The following is a 19,725-nucleotide window of genomic DNA, read 5'->3' as shown; positions in this document are numbered from 1 at the left end:
CTGGGGCTCCCTCCACAGTTCTGGTCTAACACATTCTGGTATTCCCCTTGGTCCCAGATGCAACCCAGGACAGCCTTTGGGCCATGCCTGTGGGAGCAGAACCTAGCATGGCTCTCCAGGCCTCTCTCACAGAACTGCCTAGCCTCACCACCCTGATCAATGGTCCCTTCTTCCTCCCGGGAAGCCACATGTTGGGAGACCCCTCCTGGGGCCTAGCGGGGTGCTCCCTGGAACAGGGTGGCCCTGTTCTCACCGTCTAATGCCTCACTGTCTTAGGACCTGGCTCCTCAGGTCTGGTCCTAACTGCCTGGCCGCTGTTTGGAGCCCGCAGCCTTCTCTGGTAGGACGCTTCATGACCTGCCCGGGGCCTGGTCCAGGGTCCTGAGCCATCGCCTCAGAAGGAGGGGACAGGAGTGGCCCTGCATGTGCTCCACGTGCTTGGCTGGTATAAATAAGAGCCCCTACTGTCCCATGACATTCAGAGACCTCCATACCCCAAGGTCTGATGTCATTTTAAAGGCAAATGTTGATAATGTTAACCTCATAATAAGATCAGATTGGTAGTTTTCACTTATCACGTCTTGATTTAAAAAAAAAACTCAACATCACAGAAATATTTTTGGCAAGCAAATTGTTACCAGACAGAGGATTCTTCTAAGAAGGCTTTTAGTTCCAAATGTTTTTTTTATATATATACCTAAAAGAATCAATCAAATATAAAACAGAGTATGTTTCGAAGGATAATGAGCATGATGAACTCTTTGCCTGCCAGTTACTAATGTTACAAAGATGGTATCAAGTCACGCGCCCAAACCTGTTCTTCTCAATCACTGCTTGGCTGCTGCTCTCTCAACTCTTCCCCCGGCCTCTCGGATAGTCTCCAAAGGCTTCCAACACAGGCTCCTCTGACTGCCCATCCCTCAGGGTTGAGCCTTGCCTGCCCTGTTCCTCCTCTTGCTGGGCTGCAGCTCCCCTGTCTCCTCTGAGCTCCAGACTCACAGTCACTGGCCACCTAGAGGCTCCTGCAGATGCAGTCTGCCCCCCAAGAGCACTCCATGCCTCCGTCAAGGCTCTCCTCCTCCTGGCTGCTTACCTTGGCCAGAGGCATCAGGAACCATCCAGGTGTGTGAACCTGGAAGCTGGGGACTCACCTCTCTCCTTCAGTACCAACCCCCCCACCTGGTTACGGCAGTGTCCCCTCAGTTCTGACTCCCTTCCCCGCGGTCCCTCCTCTCCCTTCCTGCTTGGCCCCAGCGCAGGGCCTCATTGTCCATTGTCATTGTAGCTGAAGCTGCCCCGCACCTGGATGTGTCATCCAGCACCCAGCCTTCTCACAGCTGTCCTGGCAGGCCCCTGGGTAAGCCCCTGGCTCCTCAGCTCAGTGCAGAAGGCCCTCTGAATCTGCATCTGCATTCAGGCCGGATGCTCTGAAATAAACCCCTCTCTGCATCTCGAACACAACAGGCTAATCTGTGCCACCCAGCCTTTGCTCAAGCCACTCTTTCTGCCTGGAAGGCCTTTCCTGCAGTCTCTGCTGGGGGAAGCAGACCAACACTGGTATTTTGAGCCTGAACTCAAGCACCATTTCCTCTCTGGAGCCTTTGGCTTTTCTTCTCTCCCCCCTTCCCTTTGTCAGATCCTCAGCACCTGTGTCGCGTCAATGGACTAACGAACCTCTCCTCACCCACAATGGACTGTGGACTCCTCCAGGTGTGGGGACTATTTCTATTTTTTTTTTTTTTACTGCACCATGTGGCATGTGGGATCTTAGTTCTCCAGCTACGGATGGAACCCAGGCCCCCTGCATTGGGAGCATGGAGTCTTAGCCACTGGACCGCCAGGGAAGTCCTCTTTCTTACTCATTTTTTTCTCTCTAATCCCTAACCTGGTGTCAGGTCTGCCAGGGAAGCAGCTGGTGTTCTGGGCTGCCCCACCTCCCTCTGATCACAGATTCTGGCCAATAGGAGTGCCCTGTATTGGTCAGAGCAATTGGTTCAGGGGTGCACCTGATATAAGCCAATCAGAGTCCTTCCTGGGATCTGTCCAAGTGGAGGAAGACAGGACACATGTCCTTGAAGGATACAGATCCCCTGCTGCTGGAAGCTGTTTCCCTTCACACGGAAAAGGCTGGTCTGCGGCAGCAGGAGGACGTGCCGCCTGGTGGAGACCAGCAGGAGAGGGAGGACAGACGGTACCGCGCACCTCCCGTCCCCAGTCCTCATCGCTGAAGGCCCTCTGATGGCCTCCTTCAGTTCTGACACCTGACTTGATGGCCTTCTAGCAAGTCTCTCTTGCTGAAGCTAAGAATTGGGTTTCTGCTCCTTTGTGACCAAAAGGCCCTCACTATCTGGGTAGGCTTACTGTCTTGTGAATGAAATTATGGGAACAATTGCAAATCAGTAGATGAACTAGTTCAAGAGGATGGCCTGAAGCTGCCTGGCTGTTCCTCATGTCTAACTCTGGTGGCCTTTTCCTCTCCTGACCACCCGAGCCTCCAACCCCACCTCCCATCTCTTTGTTGACAGCATCACCAACGTACAACGGCTCAGCACTTAAAAAGTTACAAGCTTCTGGGACTTTCCTGTTGATACAGTGGTTAAGAATATGTCCTGCAATGCAGGGGACATGGGTTCAATCCCTGGTCAGGGAACTAGGATACCACATGCTGCAGGGCAGCTAAGCCCATGAGTGCAACTAAGACTGGATGCAGCCAAACAAATAAATATTAAAAAAAAAAAGTTACAGCTTCTTTTAGAATGTTTCTCTTGTTAGAGTCTTATTCTACAGTGGAGTCAGGGCAGGCTTCTCAACCCCATTTTATGGATGAAGAAACTGAAGACAAGACCAGGAAATAACTGGCCCCTGAATAAATCGGAGGGCTGGGGCCGGATTAGGAGCTTGGCTGCCCTAACCACAGTGCCCTGCTCTTCCAGTCTTTTCCATCTTCCACTAGAAAAGAGCCTGTTCTTGTTCCCAGGGGAGCAGGCATCCTGTCTTCACTGCAGAGAGGATGTGTCAGGGAGGGTCTCCCCAGGCTGGAAGAGCAACTAGGTCCGTGGCACCCCACGACGGGAATTTCAGGCCCCTGACAAAAGACATACCTGTCATAGTAAAATACATTTCCTCCCGAATGAAACGAAATCTTAATAGTCTGTACATGTGTGTATATATCCCTGTGTGAACCCTGCACTGCTATTTATTTAATTTTATTTTGTGATTGCACAGTGGGGCTTACGGGCTCTTAAGTTTCCTGATTGAGGAAACTAAGGGATTGAACCCAGGCCACAGCTGTGAAAGGGTTGAGTTCTAACCAGTGGACGGCCAGGAATGCCCGAGTGAGTGCTTCTTGTGCACACCCTGCCCTCAGATGGGGCAAGTGGGGGCAACCAGTGACCCTTCATCTCCTGACACCTGTAGGTCATGGATCCCTGGGGCCTCACATGCAACGTCGCCAACATCAACCCTGCCACAAGCCCTGAGAAAAGCTGACTCCTCCTCCCCCTCCCCCCGTCCCCCCTGTGTCCCCAGGCCCAGCATCCAGGTCCTGAAATAGTTCGTAGCTCACAGGGTTAAGTGTTAGGGTTTGCTCTCTACATGCCCAAGCACAGGCAATAGAAAGGGACGAGATGTCCCAGTTTGGGCAGGGTTGTCCTCATTTTTGATGGTGGACAAGTGTTCCGTGAACCACCTCCTTGTCTATACATAGCTCCGATTTATTGTATTCTAGGCCAAAGTGGCTCAGTGGTAAAGAATCTACATGCCAAGGTAGAAGACACAGGTTAGATCCCTGGGTCAGGAAGATCCCTGAGAATTCCATGGACAGAGGAGCCTGGTGGGCTACAGTCCATGGGGCTGCAAAGAGTTGGATGTGACTGAGCATGCACGCATGCAGCGGCACGGCAGGCCGTCAGTAGTGTGTGCACAAAAGGAGGCAGCATAAGAGCCAGCTCAGGATTCAGGAGTTACACCGCCTGAGGTCCAATCTCCACTCTGTCCCTAACATCTGGGAGAACCTGAAGTCATGCAACCCCACTAAGCCTCCATATCTTTATCTGTAATATGGGATAGTAACTGGGGTTCCTACTTCATGAGATTATCCAGAGGATTAAAGGAGCTAATGTGTGAGCATGCTTGTGTGCTAAGTCGCTTCAGTCGTGTCTGACTCTTTGCAACCCCATGCACTGTAGCCCGCCAAGCTCCTCTGTCCATGGAATTCTCCAGGCAAGAATACTGGAGTGGGTTGCCATTTCCTCTTCCAGGGATCTTCCCAACCCAAGGATTGAACCTGCATCTCTTGTGTCTTCTGCACTGGCAGGCAGGTTCTTTACCACTAGTGCCACCTGGGAAGCCCTAAAGTGAAAGTGTTGTCACTCAGTCATGTCTGATTCTTGGTGAGCCCATGGACAATAGCCCACCAGGCTCCTCTGTCCATGGAATTCCCCTGGCAAGAATACCGGAGTGGGTTGCCTTGCCCTTCTCCAGTGGATATTCCCAACCTAAGGACTGAACCTGTGTCTCCTGAGTCTCCTGCATTGCAGGCAGATTCTTTAATGTCTAAGCCACCAGGAAACATGTGTGAGACATTCCCTATAGTTTTGGGCCCAGAGCCAACACTCAAGGTAAGTGTTAGATATCATAACAAAGATGTTAGATGCTGTACCTATATAAGCCTATGCAATCTTCAGACTTATTGACAAATATTGTTATTATAACACTATTATCCTCATTTCACAAACAGGAAAACAGAGGCTTAGAGAACTTAAGTAACTTGCTAAGCATCACAGTAAATGGAGAAGCTGAGCTCTGAACCAATGTCTGTCCAAAGCTGTCCCTCACTTCCCTGCACAAAAAGCAGAGACAAATCACGGGATGTTGGCATTGCTTCCTAAATTGCCCAGACTCAGTTGTCACGGTACTTTTCCAGTGGGCTTCCCACTCTCTCCTGTGGGAGCCTGGGTCACCGTCATTGGTGCTGAGCTGAACAGCCCAGGCTCCGTCACAGGGCCTTTCTGCAGAACTGATGATCACTTCAGGTTTTGAGGCCCCAGGAGGACCAAGAGATACCACAGAGCTGTGCTCTCCTGCCCCATGGCCCACACTGGGCCCTCCATGTTCCTCCCAGACCTAGGGTTCAGTGCTTGAGTCTCCCGCACCTTCCCTCCTCTCAAACGTCTCAGACCTCCTCCTTCTTTCTCAAGTGCCTAGTTAAATCCAAACACTTTGGGCAGAGGCTCCACCTGCCTGCCCAAATGGGAACGTTGAAGATGCTAGGGGAGGGGAAGTCCTCTCCCCTTTCTGCTCACGTCATCCCTGGTCCTCACCTCTCTTCCTCTGAACTGAGAAGGTGTGCCAGGCCTTCCTGAGGTTCTGTGAGGACCTCTGTGGCCGTGGACATCCCTTCTTGGGGACTGGGCTTTGACGTCCCTTACCCCCCAGCTTCTCTGATGGTGCTTCCTGCTTTCTCAGTCAGCTGTTCCTCAGGGCCCTGGCTTTTGTCTACATTTCCCCAGTCCCTATCCTGCCTACTGTGTCAGACTTCACCTCAGGGCAAGTCATTCCCATTTGGGAATTCAGAGTTTATGGAATCACAAAAGAGGGGCAAAAAAGTTTCCCTGACAGAGTTCTAGCCCAGCAACCCTGGTCTTTTGCTGGTGAGACAGTCTGCACACTTATCACACCCCTGGGCCAGGCTTTCCTCCCAACTGCCCACTTAGGTCTGTTGTCTTAAAAAAGAACTCCACCCTCATCCCTACCTTTGATTCAGACACCCCACCAGGGAAGCTCAGCTCCAAAAGCCAGCAAGTCCCTCCCCAACCCGCCTGGGGGTGAAGGGGCCCTCCTTCTCTTTGGTGACCAAGGATAACCAGCTTTGTAGTGGGAGGGAGTGAGGGTAGAAGTGTCTGCATCTGCGGGAAGGACGGCAGCCCCAGGAGCTGGGAATAGAGATCGGTCTTTCCAGGAAGGCTGAGGCCCCAGAACTAGGGACTGCTCTCCCCCATGACCGACTCTCACTCCACTTTCTCCTTCTCTATCTTGGGTGACCCTCCCTCCCGACTCGCAGGCCCTGGGCCAGTTTGCAGGGGCCATAGCGAGGAAGGAGGCACGGTCGGTCAGCTTCATATGGGGGTAGGGGCCTCCCATAGGTATAGGCCGGCCCTTCCTTCTCACGGGAGCCAAGGCTGCGGCCACCTGCAGACTTCGGCCGGGTGGGCTGACTCTGGGGCGGGGGGTGCTCCCGTGCCCTGTGGGGGGAATGGGGGCAGAGAGAGCTCAGCCCGCTAGGGGAGACTGGGGCCGGGTGTTCTCTCTCCAGAGGTTGCCTCACCGCTCCCGAGACCTGGGCGCTCACCTTCCCGCAGGCTCCCACGCAACGCCGGTTGTTAGGGACGCCGTGCATCGCTAGCGGGCGGGGCTTCGAGGGCGGGTGCGCATGCGTCCTCCCGCAAGCTGGTTTACTCGGCTGTGCGCTGTGGAGGGCAGGGCTGCCGGGCTTCGATGGTTGTCGCCGCGCGCCTTGGCCCAGGATCGATGCAAATACGTGTCCCCATCTAAGGCACTGTGTGAGGACATTGCAGTGGGGGCTCTGGCCGCGGGACATGCTCTGTGCGTCCTGGGGACATGTTTAGGAGCAGTGGGTTTCTGCGGGGAAAGGGGGGAGCTGGGGATGGGGCAGGGCGCCTGGACTGCGACGGGGCTCTTCCTTCTCGGGGGCCTTTTGTGTGAAAATGGAGGTGGGGATGACGAGTGGAAAGACGGTCCAGGAAAAGCACCAGTGGCCATTCTCTTCCGGAAGAGGGCGATGGAAGGGCACGTGCAGTTCTTGATCTCCCCTGAGGCCCTCGGCTGACCCCTGGCCGCAGCATCCCTTTGGAGCCAGCTCGGCCTTTCTCCAGGCTGTCAGCAAGGCTGAGTGGCACCAGGCAGAAGACCCCAAGCCTCCACAGCCCTAAGCCCAACACCAGGAATGACCAGCTTCTGTGAAATGATCAGCTTTCATAGAAAAGGAAATCGTCCTTCAAGATGGGAAGAACCACCAAGGGTGGTGGGAAGTTTCACTGGAGGCAAAACTTAAATTTCAGTTCTGCTGATTTTACTAGCTGGGTTACCCTGGATAAGTTGCCACCTTATAAATTCAGTTAACTCCTCAAAAAAACCCAGTATCCTGACTGGTGACTGTGTGTTAAGAGCCAGGCCTTCCGTCAGTGCACTGAACAGTGGCCGCTGCCACAGTTGCTCAGATCCCAAGAGGAAGTCTTGCAACCTCTTAGGACTGCAGGCAGCCAGAGGCCAGGGGCTCCAGGCCCCTTTCAAGCCCTCATCAGTTATTTACCAACTAATCATCACTGCCTCAATTAGAATGAGAAATCACACAAGAAATACTGTCAGGAAGGCCTGCTCTGCTCCAAAATTTTGACTAAAGGGCCCAGAACTTTGCAGCCAGGGAGGCTCTGACTTGGGGATGGGTCCTCCAAGTTCCCCTTCCTTCATCCAGCAACACAGATCTTCAAACAGAGGTGTCTGGCTTGGTCCCGGGTGGATTCACTTTGGGAGGGAAGGACAACTGCCCTCCATTCCACACTTTCCTTCTGCTCTGAGCTGCCAATTTCAGCTTCAGCTCAGGTTTGGGGCAGGTGCTTTGCAACTTGTTTTAGAAGAGAAGGCTTGGAAAAAAAAAATAAAAGAGAAGGCTTGGGACTGCTCTGGTGGTACGGTGGGTGAGAATCTGCCTGCCAATGCACTGGGTTGAATCCCTGGTCTGGGAAGATTCTACACGTCACAGAACAACTAAGCCCGTGCGCCACGAGTGAGCCCACATGCCCCAGAGCCCATGGTCCACAAGAGAAGCCACCACAATGAGAAGCCCATGCACTGCAACAAAGAGTAGCCTCCACTCGCCCCAACTAGAAAGCCTGCAGGCAGCAGTGACGACCCAGCACAACCAACAATAAAAAAATTTTTTTTAAAAAGTTGTTTAAAAAAAAAAAGAGTAGGCTTGCTTTGGCTCTGCCCCCTTCTGACCCCAAGACCTGCACCTGCCCCTCAGGCCTCGGCACTGACTCTGCCCTCAGAAGTCCACGGGGCTCACACCCTCCCAACCCGTCTGCTCTCTCCACAGATCTCACCCCCACCTGATACCTTCTTCTTTCTCGTCATTGCTGTTTCCCCATGGGAAGAAAGCTCCACAAGGGCAGGAAGCCCTATTTGTTTCTTGCCATAGTCCCAGCATCTGACCAGCACCTGCTGGCTTATTTGTTTGGCTCTGTTGGGTCTTAGTCGTCCCCCGACCAGGGATCAGACCCAAGCCTTCTGCACGGGGAGCGTGGAGTCTCAGCCACTGGACCACCAGGGATGTCCCTGTTGGCCCATTTTATCAACAAATCATCAGAGCCTTCATTAAAATGAGAAGTTGTTAATGAAATAAGTGACACCAGAGAGGATCTGCCCACCTCTCATGACTTTCACATGACAGTTTTCAATCTTGGCTAGGGAGGCCTTTGTGGGCGCTCAGAACAGGCTGGCACAGCGGGCTTGGCCAAGAACTTGTGGTGGTGATGAGGGGAGTTCAGATCTGGATGCCAGGTGGCCTTTCAGTCCAGTGTGAGGGGTCAAACTAGGGATGGGGCACCCATTCTAGGTTGCTGAGAGGGGAAAGTCTGCCTTTTTTTAGGTAAAAGAATGTCCTGGAGCTTCCTGTATGTGTGTGTACCGAGTTGCTTCAGTCGTGTCTGGCTCTTTGCAACCCTGTAGACCATAGCCCGCCAGGCTCCTCTGTCCATGTGATTCTCCAGGCAAGAATACTGGAGTGGGTAGCCATTCCCTTCTCCAGGGGATCTTCCCGACCCAGTGATCAAATCCTGGTCTCTTACGTCTCCTGCATTGGCAGGTGAGTTCTTCATGATTAGCGCTAGCTGGGAAGCCCTCTGGAGCTTCCTATCCTGTGAAATACATTTTAATGAACAATCACAGCCAGAACAGCCGTGTGCGTCTCCACCTCCACCTTGCGGGGTCTATGTTCAGGCTCACTTCTGTCTTCCCCAGCCCCCATCTTCTTGTGTCTGTGCAAGTCCCAGCCCAGGGCACCCTCTTGGCACAGCTGCTTGGCCTCCAGACTTGAGTCCTCTGCTGAGCCTCCGGGGAGGTTCTGCCGGCTCCTTCAGGGCTCCAGGCACTGCCCTGGCCGCAGTCTCTTCAGCGTGTGTGAGTCCCTGCGTGAGCCTGGTCAGAGCTGGTTGAGGGCATAGGCTCGGGCTGTGCTGAGGGCAGCTTCCAGGTCAGCAGTGCTTCCAGTGCCCTGGGCCACCACTTGAGAGCCCCAGGCTTTGCCCCCCATGTGGCTGCACACGGCCAGTGCCCAGGCCTCTGCTGTGAAGGCCGGTGTGGCACTCTGGGGACAGAACCAGAAGGGGCAGTGATGCAGAGCAGCCCTCCCTACCCCGCCCACTGAGTGTTCCCTGGAGAGTGGAGTCACAGTGAGCAGAGCCGTCTCCTGAGCTGGGCACATGGTGGGCGTGGGTAACTGGGTGAGGAGACAGGAGAGGGATGGGCTGGGAATGCATCCCTAGAGGTTGATGAATGGCTGCTACCTATTTGCAAGAGATATGCAGCCTGGAAGGTGGGGTGGTGGGAATTGAAGGAATCCTCTGAGGGTGGGGGGGGGACGGGGTGGGTTAGGGACAAGGAGATGGCCCTGTCCCCATCCTGGGGTATCCTCAGAGATCACCTCTACCCAGCCGTGGTTCTCTTGTGTGGGAGGAATAAAAGACAAGGGATCAGCAAGCTGGACTAGGAGATGAGTGGGGTGGGGCTGCCCTCCCCCCTCTCACCTGGGCCACCTGACAGGCACACAGCACCTGTCCCAGAGGCTGAGGGCTGAGGAGCAGCACGGATGTGCTGGGCGCCTGCTTACACAGCTGCCGGACCACCTTCACCAGCACCTGCAGGGGGCAGATGGCGACCTCGCAGCTCCCCGGACTCCCAGCTTCCTCCCTGCCAGCACTTTCCCCTCCCCACACCCTGGGCCCACCCCATACCCAACGCTTACTGAGAGGGACTCCGTGGAAACTGTGTCCACAATCAGGGGCCCCTCCGTGTGCCGCTGGAGCAGCTCCTGGGTTTTCTGTGCAGCCTGGGAAGCAGGAAGAACAGCGCAGAGGTCGGGCTGGGAAGCAATTGGGCCCCACTTCTGACCTGAGCCCCAGCCCAGAAATCCCCTCCCACGCCCTCCGTCCCCCAGCAAAGATGCCAGGGGTTCTGCCGGAATGGCCACCTTGTTTTGGGTCCCTTCTATGTCCTTCCTCTTCTCCTCAATCCTCCCTTTCCTTATAGCTCCAGGCTCCTACACAGGGGCCGCTGAAGGTGAAGGGACTAGGACTGGAGCGCAGATGGGCGAGGGGGGGCGGAGGGAGGAGGAGCTGCACTCAAGGAGCAATTAGGGCTGAATGGCGTAATCAAGTTAGCTTCTTGGAGGGAGACTCTGAGCCAGGCTTGGGAGTTGGGGGAGAGACCCAGTTTGGCAGAGGGAAGTGGGGGAATGACCTGATGATGGCACCCAGATGGCAGGAGAGGCAGCAACTGCCACCCACCCTCACTCCCCACCAGGCCTGGAGGTGTCTCAGCGTGGGTACTAGAGCATCTCTGATGCTCGCCAGGTGTGCCTGCTATCTGCCCCGTGGGGTGCAGCCAGACCCCCTCTCACCTGCCCTATTTCCAGTTTCCGGACGGCAGTGTTGGCACGCCGCTGCAGTGCCTTCAGTGTGGCCTGAAGCTCCCGCCGTTGCCACTGGGGCATTGTGGCGGTGTCCACGGCCTGTGGTCAGAAGCGGCATATCACTCCCTGGCCCCACTGAGTCACGGTCCCTGAGGCAGGGACCAGCAGGGCTAGGGAAGGGGCCACACCCCCCCGCACGCCCCCTTGCAGACAAACAACAAACATCTGGGCTGGGGATGCTGGGGGGAGACAGGCAGGGTTGGGGAGGGGAACAAGGTCAGGCGGAGGGGGCAGCTCCACAGTGGGGGTGGCCCTCACATCGGTGAGTTGCCCGATGTCCTTGGATAGCCGATGCGCCTCCGCCACATCCCGGCTGCCCTGACTCAGCCGAGCTGCGGCTGCTTCCACCTCCTGGGCCAAGCTCTGGCCCACCTCCCGGGCCTGTAGGGAGGGCACAGGATGGTCAGGGCAGCGTGGCTTACCTGCCCTCCCCACAACAGGGGTTCTTGACCTATTGCTGGGCGGGGACAAGTTAGAAACATTTAACAATCAGGACTCATCAAGGCATCAAATGATGACAACAGATGCCAGCTGCCAGCAGCTGGTGTGGCTCAGTGCACAGGTATGAATCCTGGTTCTGCTGCTGGGCATTCCCCAGCCTGACCACATCAGCTGTGTGCTCCCTGCCCCATCCACACCCAGAGAAACCTCCCAGGCCCCGCTGGTGTGCTGACCTGCTGGGCCTGCTCCCCAGTGACGGCCAGCAGGCGGGTGATGCCCTTGACGAGCTGGCGCTCCCCGACGATGACCAGGTCTCCTATGGCCCCCGTGCGAAGCAGGTGCCTGTGGGCAGAGGAAGGGAGGAGGAAGTTTGGGGGATGATAGGAGAGAGAAGAGCAGCTGGAGCTCCAACCAGTGGCTGGTGGCTCCAGGGACAAGGGAAGGGAGGAGGTCCAGGGCCCCAGGCCAAAGTGGGCAGAGAGGAGAGACTCACGTCCCACAGCACAGCTCCACAGAGGTCTGCAGTGCGGCCTGGGAGGCTGGGTGCAGCGCATGGGCCACGGGCACCCCCACGGATACCACCCGCACAGGATCTGGGTACACCTGATGGTGAGAGGCGCAGGTCTGTGAACAGGCCTGTGAGTGGGGGGTGGTCACTCACACGATCTCCACCAAAGGGGCTCCCCCAACTCGCCTCATCCAGGGAGCGCAGGCCAGGGACGTGGGCAGTGCGTGCCAGAGCCACCTCCTCCATGTACACGGCCTCATCCCGCCCCACGGCCTTCTGCACAGTGCCCTCCACTGTCCGGAGCTGCTCTGGGGTCAAAGGAGCCTGGGGGATTGTTGGGGAAATAGACGGACAGGCAGTCAGCCCCGTGCCTGGGAGTGATGCACGATGAAGCACTCGATGTTCACTGAACTAGCCCCACGCTAGTACACAACAGTGAACAGTGCCTAGTATATAACACGTCCTCAATACATTTGCAGAGCAGACAATTCTTTTCCTTAGAAAACGACCTGCGAACTGGGCCTATTGAAAGCAGCAGACCTTTCTTTCGCTAAGCACTGAAAATTGACCAAGAAACAGAAGACAGAGGCTCTGTACTTCAGGAGCTTACAAGGGGCAGCCAGTGGAAGAGAAATACAGGATGGGGGAGACGCAGGAGCAAGGAAGGAGTCATCAGGCGGAATGGGATTCAGTCAGTGAGCACTTCCTGCAGGATTTGAGCCAGATGGACATGGAGAAAGGATGACAGAGAAGGAAGAGGGCAGCTCGGCTTGAGCAAGAACAGCCTGGGTGACAGCAGGGACAAGGAAGCCGGGTGGCTGAAGACCAAGAGAGGACCCCGGACACCGGCTTGCCTGACCCTTGCTGGTGCAGGAGGGGCCTGATGGGAAGCCCCCCACCCAAGGTCCCCCAGTGACTGAGCGAGGGGAGTCCAGCCCTCTTACTGGTCAGACTCCCACACCACCAGACTCTAAGCCCGGAACCTCGTGTGAAGGCTGCCTCTCCGTGCCCGGCTCACCTGCGTGGCCACATCGAAGCGCAGCCGCTCAGGATTGAGATGGGAGCCTCGCTGCTCTGTGCCGGGGCCCAGGGCCTGCCGCAGTGCCCAGCTGAGCAGGTGGATGGCCGTGTGCTTCTCCATGCAGCTCAGACGCCAGGCCTGAAATACTTCTGTCACCCAGGGTCCTGGGTGCGGGTGGGATGGGGAGGGAGATGGGGCTGCAGGACATGCAGAACAAAGAGCAGAGGTGGGGTCCTCACCTCATCCACGTGCAGCTGCACCTGGTCCCCCACCTTGAGGCACTCAGGGGCCACCACCTCATGCAGGATGAAGCCTCCGCAGACCTCGGCCCGAGCCACTGGGAAGAGCACGTCCTGGGGAAGGGCAGGACCAAGGCACTGACTGCCTGCCGCCTCTCCCTCCCCTTGGCTCCTTCCGGCTCAGAGAAGTCGGGAACGTGTGTGTGTGTGTGTGTGGTGGGCGTTGGGGGTGATGGTGGCAGTGGGGGGCTCACCTGCTGGCCCACCAGCACCAGGTAGCCTCGGTCGGAAGCCTGGCCTCCCTGTTCAGCGTAGAAGTTGGTTTTGTCCAAGAGGAGGCCACAGCGCTGGCCGTCCCCCACAGAGGCCACAGCTGTCCCATCCTCTGTATACAGCTGGAGCACCTGGGCCTCACAGGTGCTGAACTCTGCCAGGGCCGAGACCGCTCATCAGTGCCAGGCAGGGGCTTGGGCCCGCGCCTCCCTTGAAGCCAATCGTCAGGGGCAGGGGGGGCACTTCCAGCCGGGACCCACAGCGACCCCTGGCGGCTCTCCCGGGGAAGGCACAGGCCTGGTGGCTGATCTCTGTCCGCCCAATCACGGTCAGGTAAGCCAAGCCGGTGGCCACCCGCCTCAGCCCAGCCTCTCACCGTAACCACCGCCCGGTCGCAGGGAGTAGCTGTACTTGGGGCTGTCATCGGTGGGGGGCACCCCGCGGCGCTGCAGCTCCCCCAGGGCGTGGACGTCGAGCCGCAGTCCCTGCTCCTGAACCGGCTCGGCCTGCAGCGTCCGGTGCTGTGGGACAGGCGTGTGTGCACAAGGGGGTGCGTGGAGATCCAGCTCCGCCACACAGCTTGTGCACCCCGCACCCCCTCTGGGACAAGCCCTCGGGCTGGGCTGGCTGCTGGAGGCCCTGGGCTGGCTGGTCAACCTCCCCTCGTGCAGGGGTCTCAGGACCAGGACCCACTGCGGCCCCCGATGGCCCCTCTGAGGACACATGCTGGCCTCTCCCCTTCTGCTCCTCTGTGTGGCCCACTGCGCTGGCCTTCCTCTCCGCGGGCTGCGGGGGGTGCCTGAGCAAGCGGACAGACCTACCTCAGCCTCCCGTTTCCCTCTTCCCACAGGATCCCAGGACTGAGGGAGGGGCTGTGACCCAACAGAACCGGTGGGGCTCCCCGGCTGGTACCTGGGCCTCCTCCTGGGCCAGCCGCTCCAGTCCAGCAGTGTCCAGCGGCACCCCCTTCTCCTCCAGCATCAGCTCCACCAGGTCCAGGGGGAGCCCCAGGTTCCCAGACAGGGACAAGGACCAGGCCACTTCGGCTTTGAGGGAGGAAGATGAGAGGCGTCAGGGCTATTGAGGGAGGGAGGGCAGGGTGGAGGGAATCGGGAGAAGGCTTTTCTGACCAGAGAAGCCACCGGATGCCAAGCATACGGGCCTTCTCCCTGCACTGGGCAGCCCCAGAGGAGGGTCACCTTCAGGCTGCAAAGCAGGAGCTGGGGGCAGCCCAGGGTCCTCCCTTGGCAAATGTCACTTCAGAGGAGGAAAGTTCATTCTCGGCCTGCAGCCAGCCTTGGAAAGCAGCGGCCAGGGGCGGGGCTAGCTGGGCAGTGGGGAAAAGAGGAGAAGCCGGGGCGGTGGTGGAGAGAGTAGGTGGAGAGAGATGGGCAGTGGTGGAGAGAGTAGGTGGAGAGAGACGTCGGGGTGGAGATGTGAGGCCTGGGCTTGGCTCACCTAAGTGGGACCCTCACACCGTGGGCAGGCATCCTGCTCACCTGGGAATACGTCGGAAGGCCCCAGGCGCTTCAGGGTCCGCTCGATGACCCGCCGACCACGCTGCAGGGAGGCCAGGAAGGCTGCCTCATCCTCTGACACCAGGCTGGCTATCTGAACAGGGGCAGGACAGGGCTGGAGCTGGGCCTCCTGAGAGGGAGAGCCTCTCCCCACCACTCTCGTCAGCCCCTTCCTCACCCACTCGAGTCCAGTACCTGGGCTGAGCTCCTCTGCAATTCTGGGTAAGCATCTCCCTGGGGACAGTGCAGAGGCCCGAGGCAGTGTCAAAGGCAACCAGCCCACTCTGCCCCTCCACCCTGGCCCTCCCTGGGGACACCTGCCTTGGGGGCTCAGAGAAGCTGATGGATGGGGGAAGGTCCAAATGGGGAATCAGCTTCTTTAGGGAGGGGCGGGGGTAATACAGGCAGAAGGGGGTCCTGAGGTCAAAGGCTCAGCAGCCTGGGCAAGGAGGCTCCCTGCTTTCTGTAAGCCCGCTGAGAAGACTCTGGGCTAGACACACAGGGTGGGGAACCCGGGCCGGATCACTGTTTGGGTTCACTGACAGGTTCTCCGAGTCCCCTGGGAGGCCCAGGGAAGCGACAAAGCTGTGCCCTTACCAGCGTCTCCACCACTGCAGGCACCAGGCTGCCCAGGAAGCCAGGTGGTGCCCGCAACACCTCAGTAGAGAACCGCACGGCTCGACGGAGGATCCGACGAAGTACCAGCCTAGAGGGGGTCAGAGCCCAGATACGAGCCCCCAGTAGCCCTGGGTCAGCAGCGGGGGGGAGTAGGGAGGGCACGACGCAGAGTGTATGCCCCCTTCCTCCTCCGCCTGCCATCTCAACCCCACTTGCCTCTTCATCCCCCTCCCTCCTCTCCCCTGCAGCCCCCAGCAACCCCTGCCCTTCACTGTAGCCCTTCCAGACTCACGGGGCGCCAGACATCCCAGGGGAGACGCCGTCGGCAATGCAGACACTGAGTGTGCGGATGTGATCAGCAACCACGCGGTATGCTGTGTCTGTGCGCCCCTCGTCTGCTGCCCCAACGCGGCCCGAGTAAGGGGGTGCCCCGCAACCCTGGAAGCAGGAGACGAGACACGGCTGCTGGCCCTGCCACTCACGTTAGTCAAGTCAAGAACCCGGGGGGCCAGCCTTGACTTGGCTCTGCTCTCTGCATCGAATCCATCAGTAGGGGCTTTTGCATCTACTTCCAGAGATCTTTCAAATCCATCTACTTTTCTCCACTTCCTCTGCTACCAGCCTAAGCCACACCTTGTCTTTTCTGAACTATGAAACAGCCTCACAATTTCTCAGCTTCTACTCCGGTTTCCTTCCAGCGCAACCTCCGCACAGCAACAGGAATGCCTTTTAAAAGTGACAATCAGGGACTTCCCTGTCAATACAGGGGCCTGGGTTCGATCCCCGGCTGGGGAACTAAGATCCCACATGCCACAACTAAGTATGTGCACCACAACTACTGAGGAAAGAGTGAGGAGCAGTATCAGATTGTCAACGTGAACTGGAGCCTCACGTCTGACATCCTCACATTCTTGGCTGCTCACTGTCCCCACAGGCAGGAATACTCTTGAGTTCTCAACAAACGGAGAAAGCAGTGGTGGTGAGCCTTGAGGGCTGCAGGTCAGAGTGGCTTCTGGAAGGGAAGAGGTGGGCTTACCTGGTGTATGGCGTCGAGAAGCGGGGAAAAGAGATCGGTGTCGTAGGTGGAGCGCCTGCCTTGCAGCACTGCGACCAGCCTTTCCAGGCCCATTCCCGTGTCCACGTGCCGCTGGGGCAGGGGCTGCAGGCTTCCGTCTGCCTCTCTGGCCAGGTGTACGGGAAAGGTGTGCAAGGTGAGGCCCCCATAGGATTGAAGGTATGATGCTCAAGTGGCATAAAGGGATGAGGAGGGGATTTGGGGGGCCAACAGTGAGAGGAACCAGCGGGCAGTATCATCCTCCCCTTCCCCCAAAGTGGATGATGATAGCCTTGGGTCCTCTCCTTTCTCATAAAGGGTGACTGGGCCCTTGCCTAGATCCAGACCTCCACTTTCTGGGACACAATTCTTTGTTTTATAAAGAGGCATGTCAAGGCTGGTAGAAAATCTTAAGAGATTATCAAATTCAACTCCATCTTATGATAAGAGAGCAGAGTCCAAAGACCCACAGTGTCTAGTTGCACTGTCACGGGCAAAGATGAGGACTAAATCGGTTACTATCTGAAAAGTGTTTAGAAATATGCCTGAAAGTGAAAGTGTTAGTCGCTCAGTCATGTCTGACTCTTTGTCACCCCATGGACTGTAGCTTGCCAGGCTCCTCTGTCCATGGAATTCTTCAAGCAAGAATACTGGAGTGGGTAGCCATTCCCTTCTCCAGGGGATCTTCCTGACCCAGGGAATGAACCCAGGTCTCCTGCACTGTAGGCAGACTCTTTACAATCTGAGCCACCAGGAAAGCCCCCAGAAATATGCCTGGCACATTGTAAATGCTGTTTAAGTATTTGTTTTCGTAACAACTGGATCAAAGTCTCCTGACTGCCCACTTTTTCACTTTCAGTCAGGGATTTCCCTCCTCCTCTAGCAACCCATTACCTGTTATGTTGCATGAAGACCAGATTCCAAAGCTCCACCAGCTGGGGGGCCCCTGCCCCACCAGCCAGGTCATAGTGTATCTCAGTACAAGGCCCACAAGGCCCAGTATCCCCCATCTCCCAGAAGTTCTCCTCGGGCCCAAAGGAGAGCACGCGGCTGGCAGGCACCCTGAGAAGAAAGCCAGATGGATGGTGGGAGACAAAGGCAGAAGCCGGGGACCCCCTACCCTACCCCTGCTATCTGCCAGGAGAGCCCTTCCACTAAGCTCAGCAGGACGAGGAACAGGGTTGACCCTACAGTATCACAGGATATGCTGAGACTCTGAGGTCCGGTGCTGGTTATTTTCCAGTTTTCTTGTGCTCCAGGAGTGGGACATAAGTGGGGGTGAACTCACCCTAAGTTGAGCCAGATATCCCTGCTCTCCAGGTCTGGGCCCAGCCCAGCCTTGGGGTCACCACCAAAGTAGGAGACCCAGAGCTGGTCCTCAGGGATCCCATAGACCTGAGTCAGCAGCTCCCAGGCCATGCTGCAAGCTTCCTCCTGTAGTGGAAACCCAGTGCAAAGAGGAAGACGGGTGAGAAGGCCCCACCGAAGTGCCCATCAAGCCACATGAGTTCCACCCTCGGCTTAAGACAAGACCATTTCCACTGCCCACCTGGTTTCCAGAACAAGCCATGACTCTTTCTGCTTCTGAGATTTTCCTGCATAGAAAGTGTCCTCTCTTCTAAATCCCATTTTCTTTCAGGTCCCACCTTCTCCATAAAACCCCCCACCCACCTCAGCCTGAGAGGATTTTTAACTCCTGCATTTGCATTTTATTTACAATAACTATTGATCAGCCATTAGGCAGGAGGCATAGTCCTGGTCCTCAAGAAGTTTACAGCTCAACCAGGGAAGCGAGACACATTTCTACTATGTGTCCATCGAGCACTTTGCCTCTGTGTCTGGTATGAGGCCCTGCTTAAGCCGACTCTAACAGTGGAGACAGGATTAACCTTGGCTCCTTTCTTGGCTGACCACTGACCCTTTCCTAGCTCCAGGGCTTCCTGGGGACTCACCTTAAAATATTCACCCCCAAAGGCCCAATTGCCCAGCATCTCAAAGAAGGTATGATGGGAAAGGTCTCGGCCCACATCCTCCAGGTCGCTGTGGCGTCCTCCAGCCCTCACACATTTCTGGCTGTTGGCTACCCGTCGGAAGCCTGCCATCTCACTTCGTGGATCCACAGTGCCCAGGAAGATTGGCTTGAACTGGAAACACAGGAAGGGGGAGAGACATATTCTAACAGAAGGGAAATGAAGGGAGTGGGCATAGAGACGGTGATAAAGATTGAGGGCTGTCCATGGCCCCTACAGTGAAGTCTTGGCCCGGGGGGCAACTTGGGAGCACCCATCTCTGGTGGTGTCTGGGCATACAAATAAATCATGAAAGACTGTTAGTAAACTGAGAACGAATGTGCTGGTGGCTAGAAACAGGGCAAGTCTATGGAGGCTAAATGGTGCTCAAAGTCGAAAGATTAGAGCACGTAGGCTAGCACAGTAGCATGTACTCAACAAACATTTATTTTAATGAATGATATCTTTATTTTAAAAAACTAATAAATGAAGCCAGACTTCCCCTACCAGTCTGCCCCCATGGGACTCCACACCCGCCATTCCTGGAACTAAAACTCAACCTTCACCCGCCACTCCTGGAACTAAAACTCAACCTTAACTCAGAAGTTCCCCGATCGAGCTCTCCCCAAGCGCTAATTTGCACCCCAAACTCCTTGCCTAATTACGCACAAGCTCTCTTTCCCCGAAAGGTAGGAGCTCCGCCCTCTGCGTCTCTTGCCCAATCCTACAACGCCTTTCTCTAAGGAAAAAAATTGCAAACTCCGCCCAGACCTGCGTGGTTCAGCCCCTACCTGGTTCATGCCTGCATTGACGAAAAGCAAACTGGGGTCGCCGCGGGGCCTCACGGAGGCGGAGGGCACCAAGCGGTGGCCATGGCGGTCCCGAAAGAAGCTCAGGAAGGCGTCCCGGACGGCCGCGGCCTGGGTTGGAGAGGCCTCCGATGAGAGCGTCCGAAGGCCCCGCCATGAGGGCGACCTTCGAATGGCCCGCCGAAGTCGTCCAGCTGCGGCTGCCACCGACGCCGCCATCTTAACTGGGGGCAATACTTCACGAGGTCAAAGGGTATCGCAGGGATAGAAGCAACGAGAGCAGGCCTGGCGTTTTCTACAGCGACCCCTGGCGGCAGGAGGACTCAAGACCGCTTCTGGCTCCCGGTAGAAGTGATAGGCAAGAAGGCGCCTGCAGGAGTCCGCCTATTAATAACACAAGCGGCCTGCCGCATAGTAGGCCCTTAATTCATTTGGCATTCAACAAATATTCACTGAGAGCCTGTTGTG

General features: G+C 56.6%; 1 protein-coding gene across 3 annotated transcripts; it reads right to left on the bottom strand.

The window, feature by feature from the left end:
* Positions 1-2,523: 2,523 nt before the first annotated feature.
* AARS2 (alanyl-tRNA synthetase 2, mitochondrial) lies at positions 2,524-19,503 on the bottom strand. 3 transcript variants are annotated; one of them, XM_070456359.1, is made up of 23 exons: positions 19,240-19,503; positions 18,392-18,583; positions 17,728-17,873; positions 17,334-17,501; positions 16,422-16,566; positions 15,678-15,823; positions 15,365-15,473; positions 14,963-15,001; positions 14,750-14,861; positions 14,163-14,296; positions 13,627-13,771; positions 13,232-13,404; positions 12,978-13,091; positions 12,736-12,876; positions 11,904-12,041; positions 11,703-11,812; positions 11,443-11,551; positions 11,027-11,149; positions 10,697-10,807; positions 10,043-10,126; positions 9,825-9,935; positions 6,350-6,556; positions 2,524-3,085 (listed from the first exon to the last, which is right to left on the bottom strand). In XM_070456359.1, exons 1-23 carry the CDS (start codon positions 19,474-19,476, stop codon positions 2,891-2,893), a joined length of 3,189 nt encoding a protein of 1,062 aa, XP_070312460.1. In that variant the 5' UTR covers positions 19,477-19,503; the 3' UTR covers positions 2,524-2,890. The 3 variants fall into 3 exon arrangements, with proteins under 3 accessions (XP_070312460.1, XP_070312461.1, XP_020746436.2); XM_070456360.1 differs by lacking the exon at positions 14,963-15,001; XM_020890777.2 differs by lacking the exons at positions 2,524-3,085; positions 6,350-6,556 and adding an exon at positions 8,395-9,385.
* Between the last annotated feature and the right edge of the window lie 222 nt (positions 19,504-19,725).

Source organism: Odocoileus virginianus, chromosome 27 (assembly GCF_023699985.2).
Source record: "Odocoileus virginianus isolate 20LAN1187 ecotype Illinois chromosome 27, Ovbor_1.2, whole genome shotgun sequence".
Taxonomy (NCBI): domain Eukaryota; kingdom Metazoa; phylum Chordata; class Mammalia; order Artiodactyla; family Cervidae; genus Odocoileus; species Odocoileus virginianus.
This window is presented reverse-complemented; position numbering and strand designations above follow the sequence as displayed.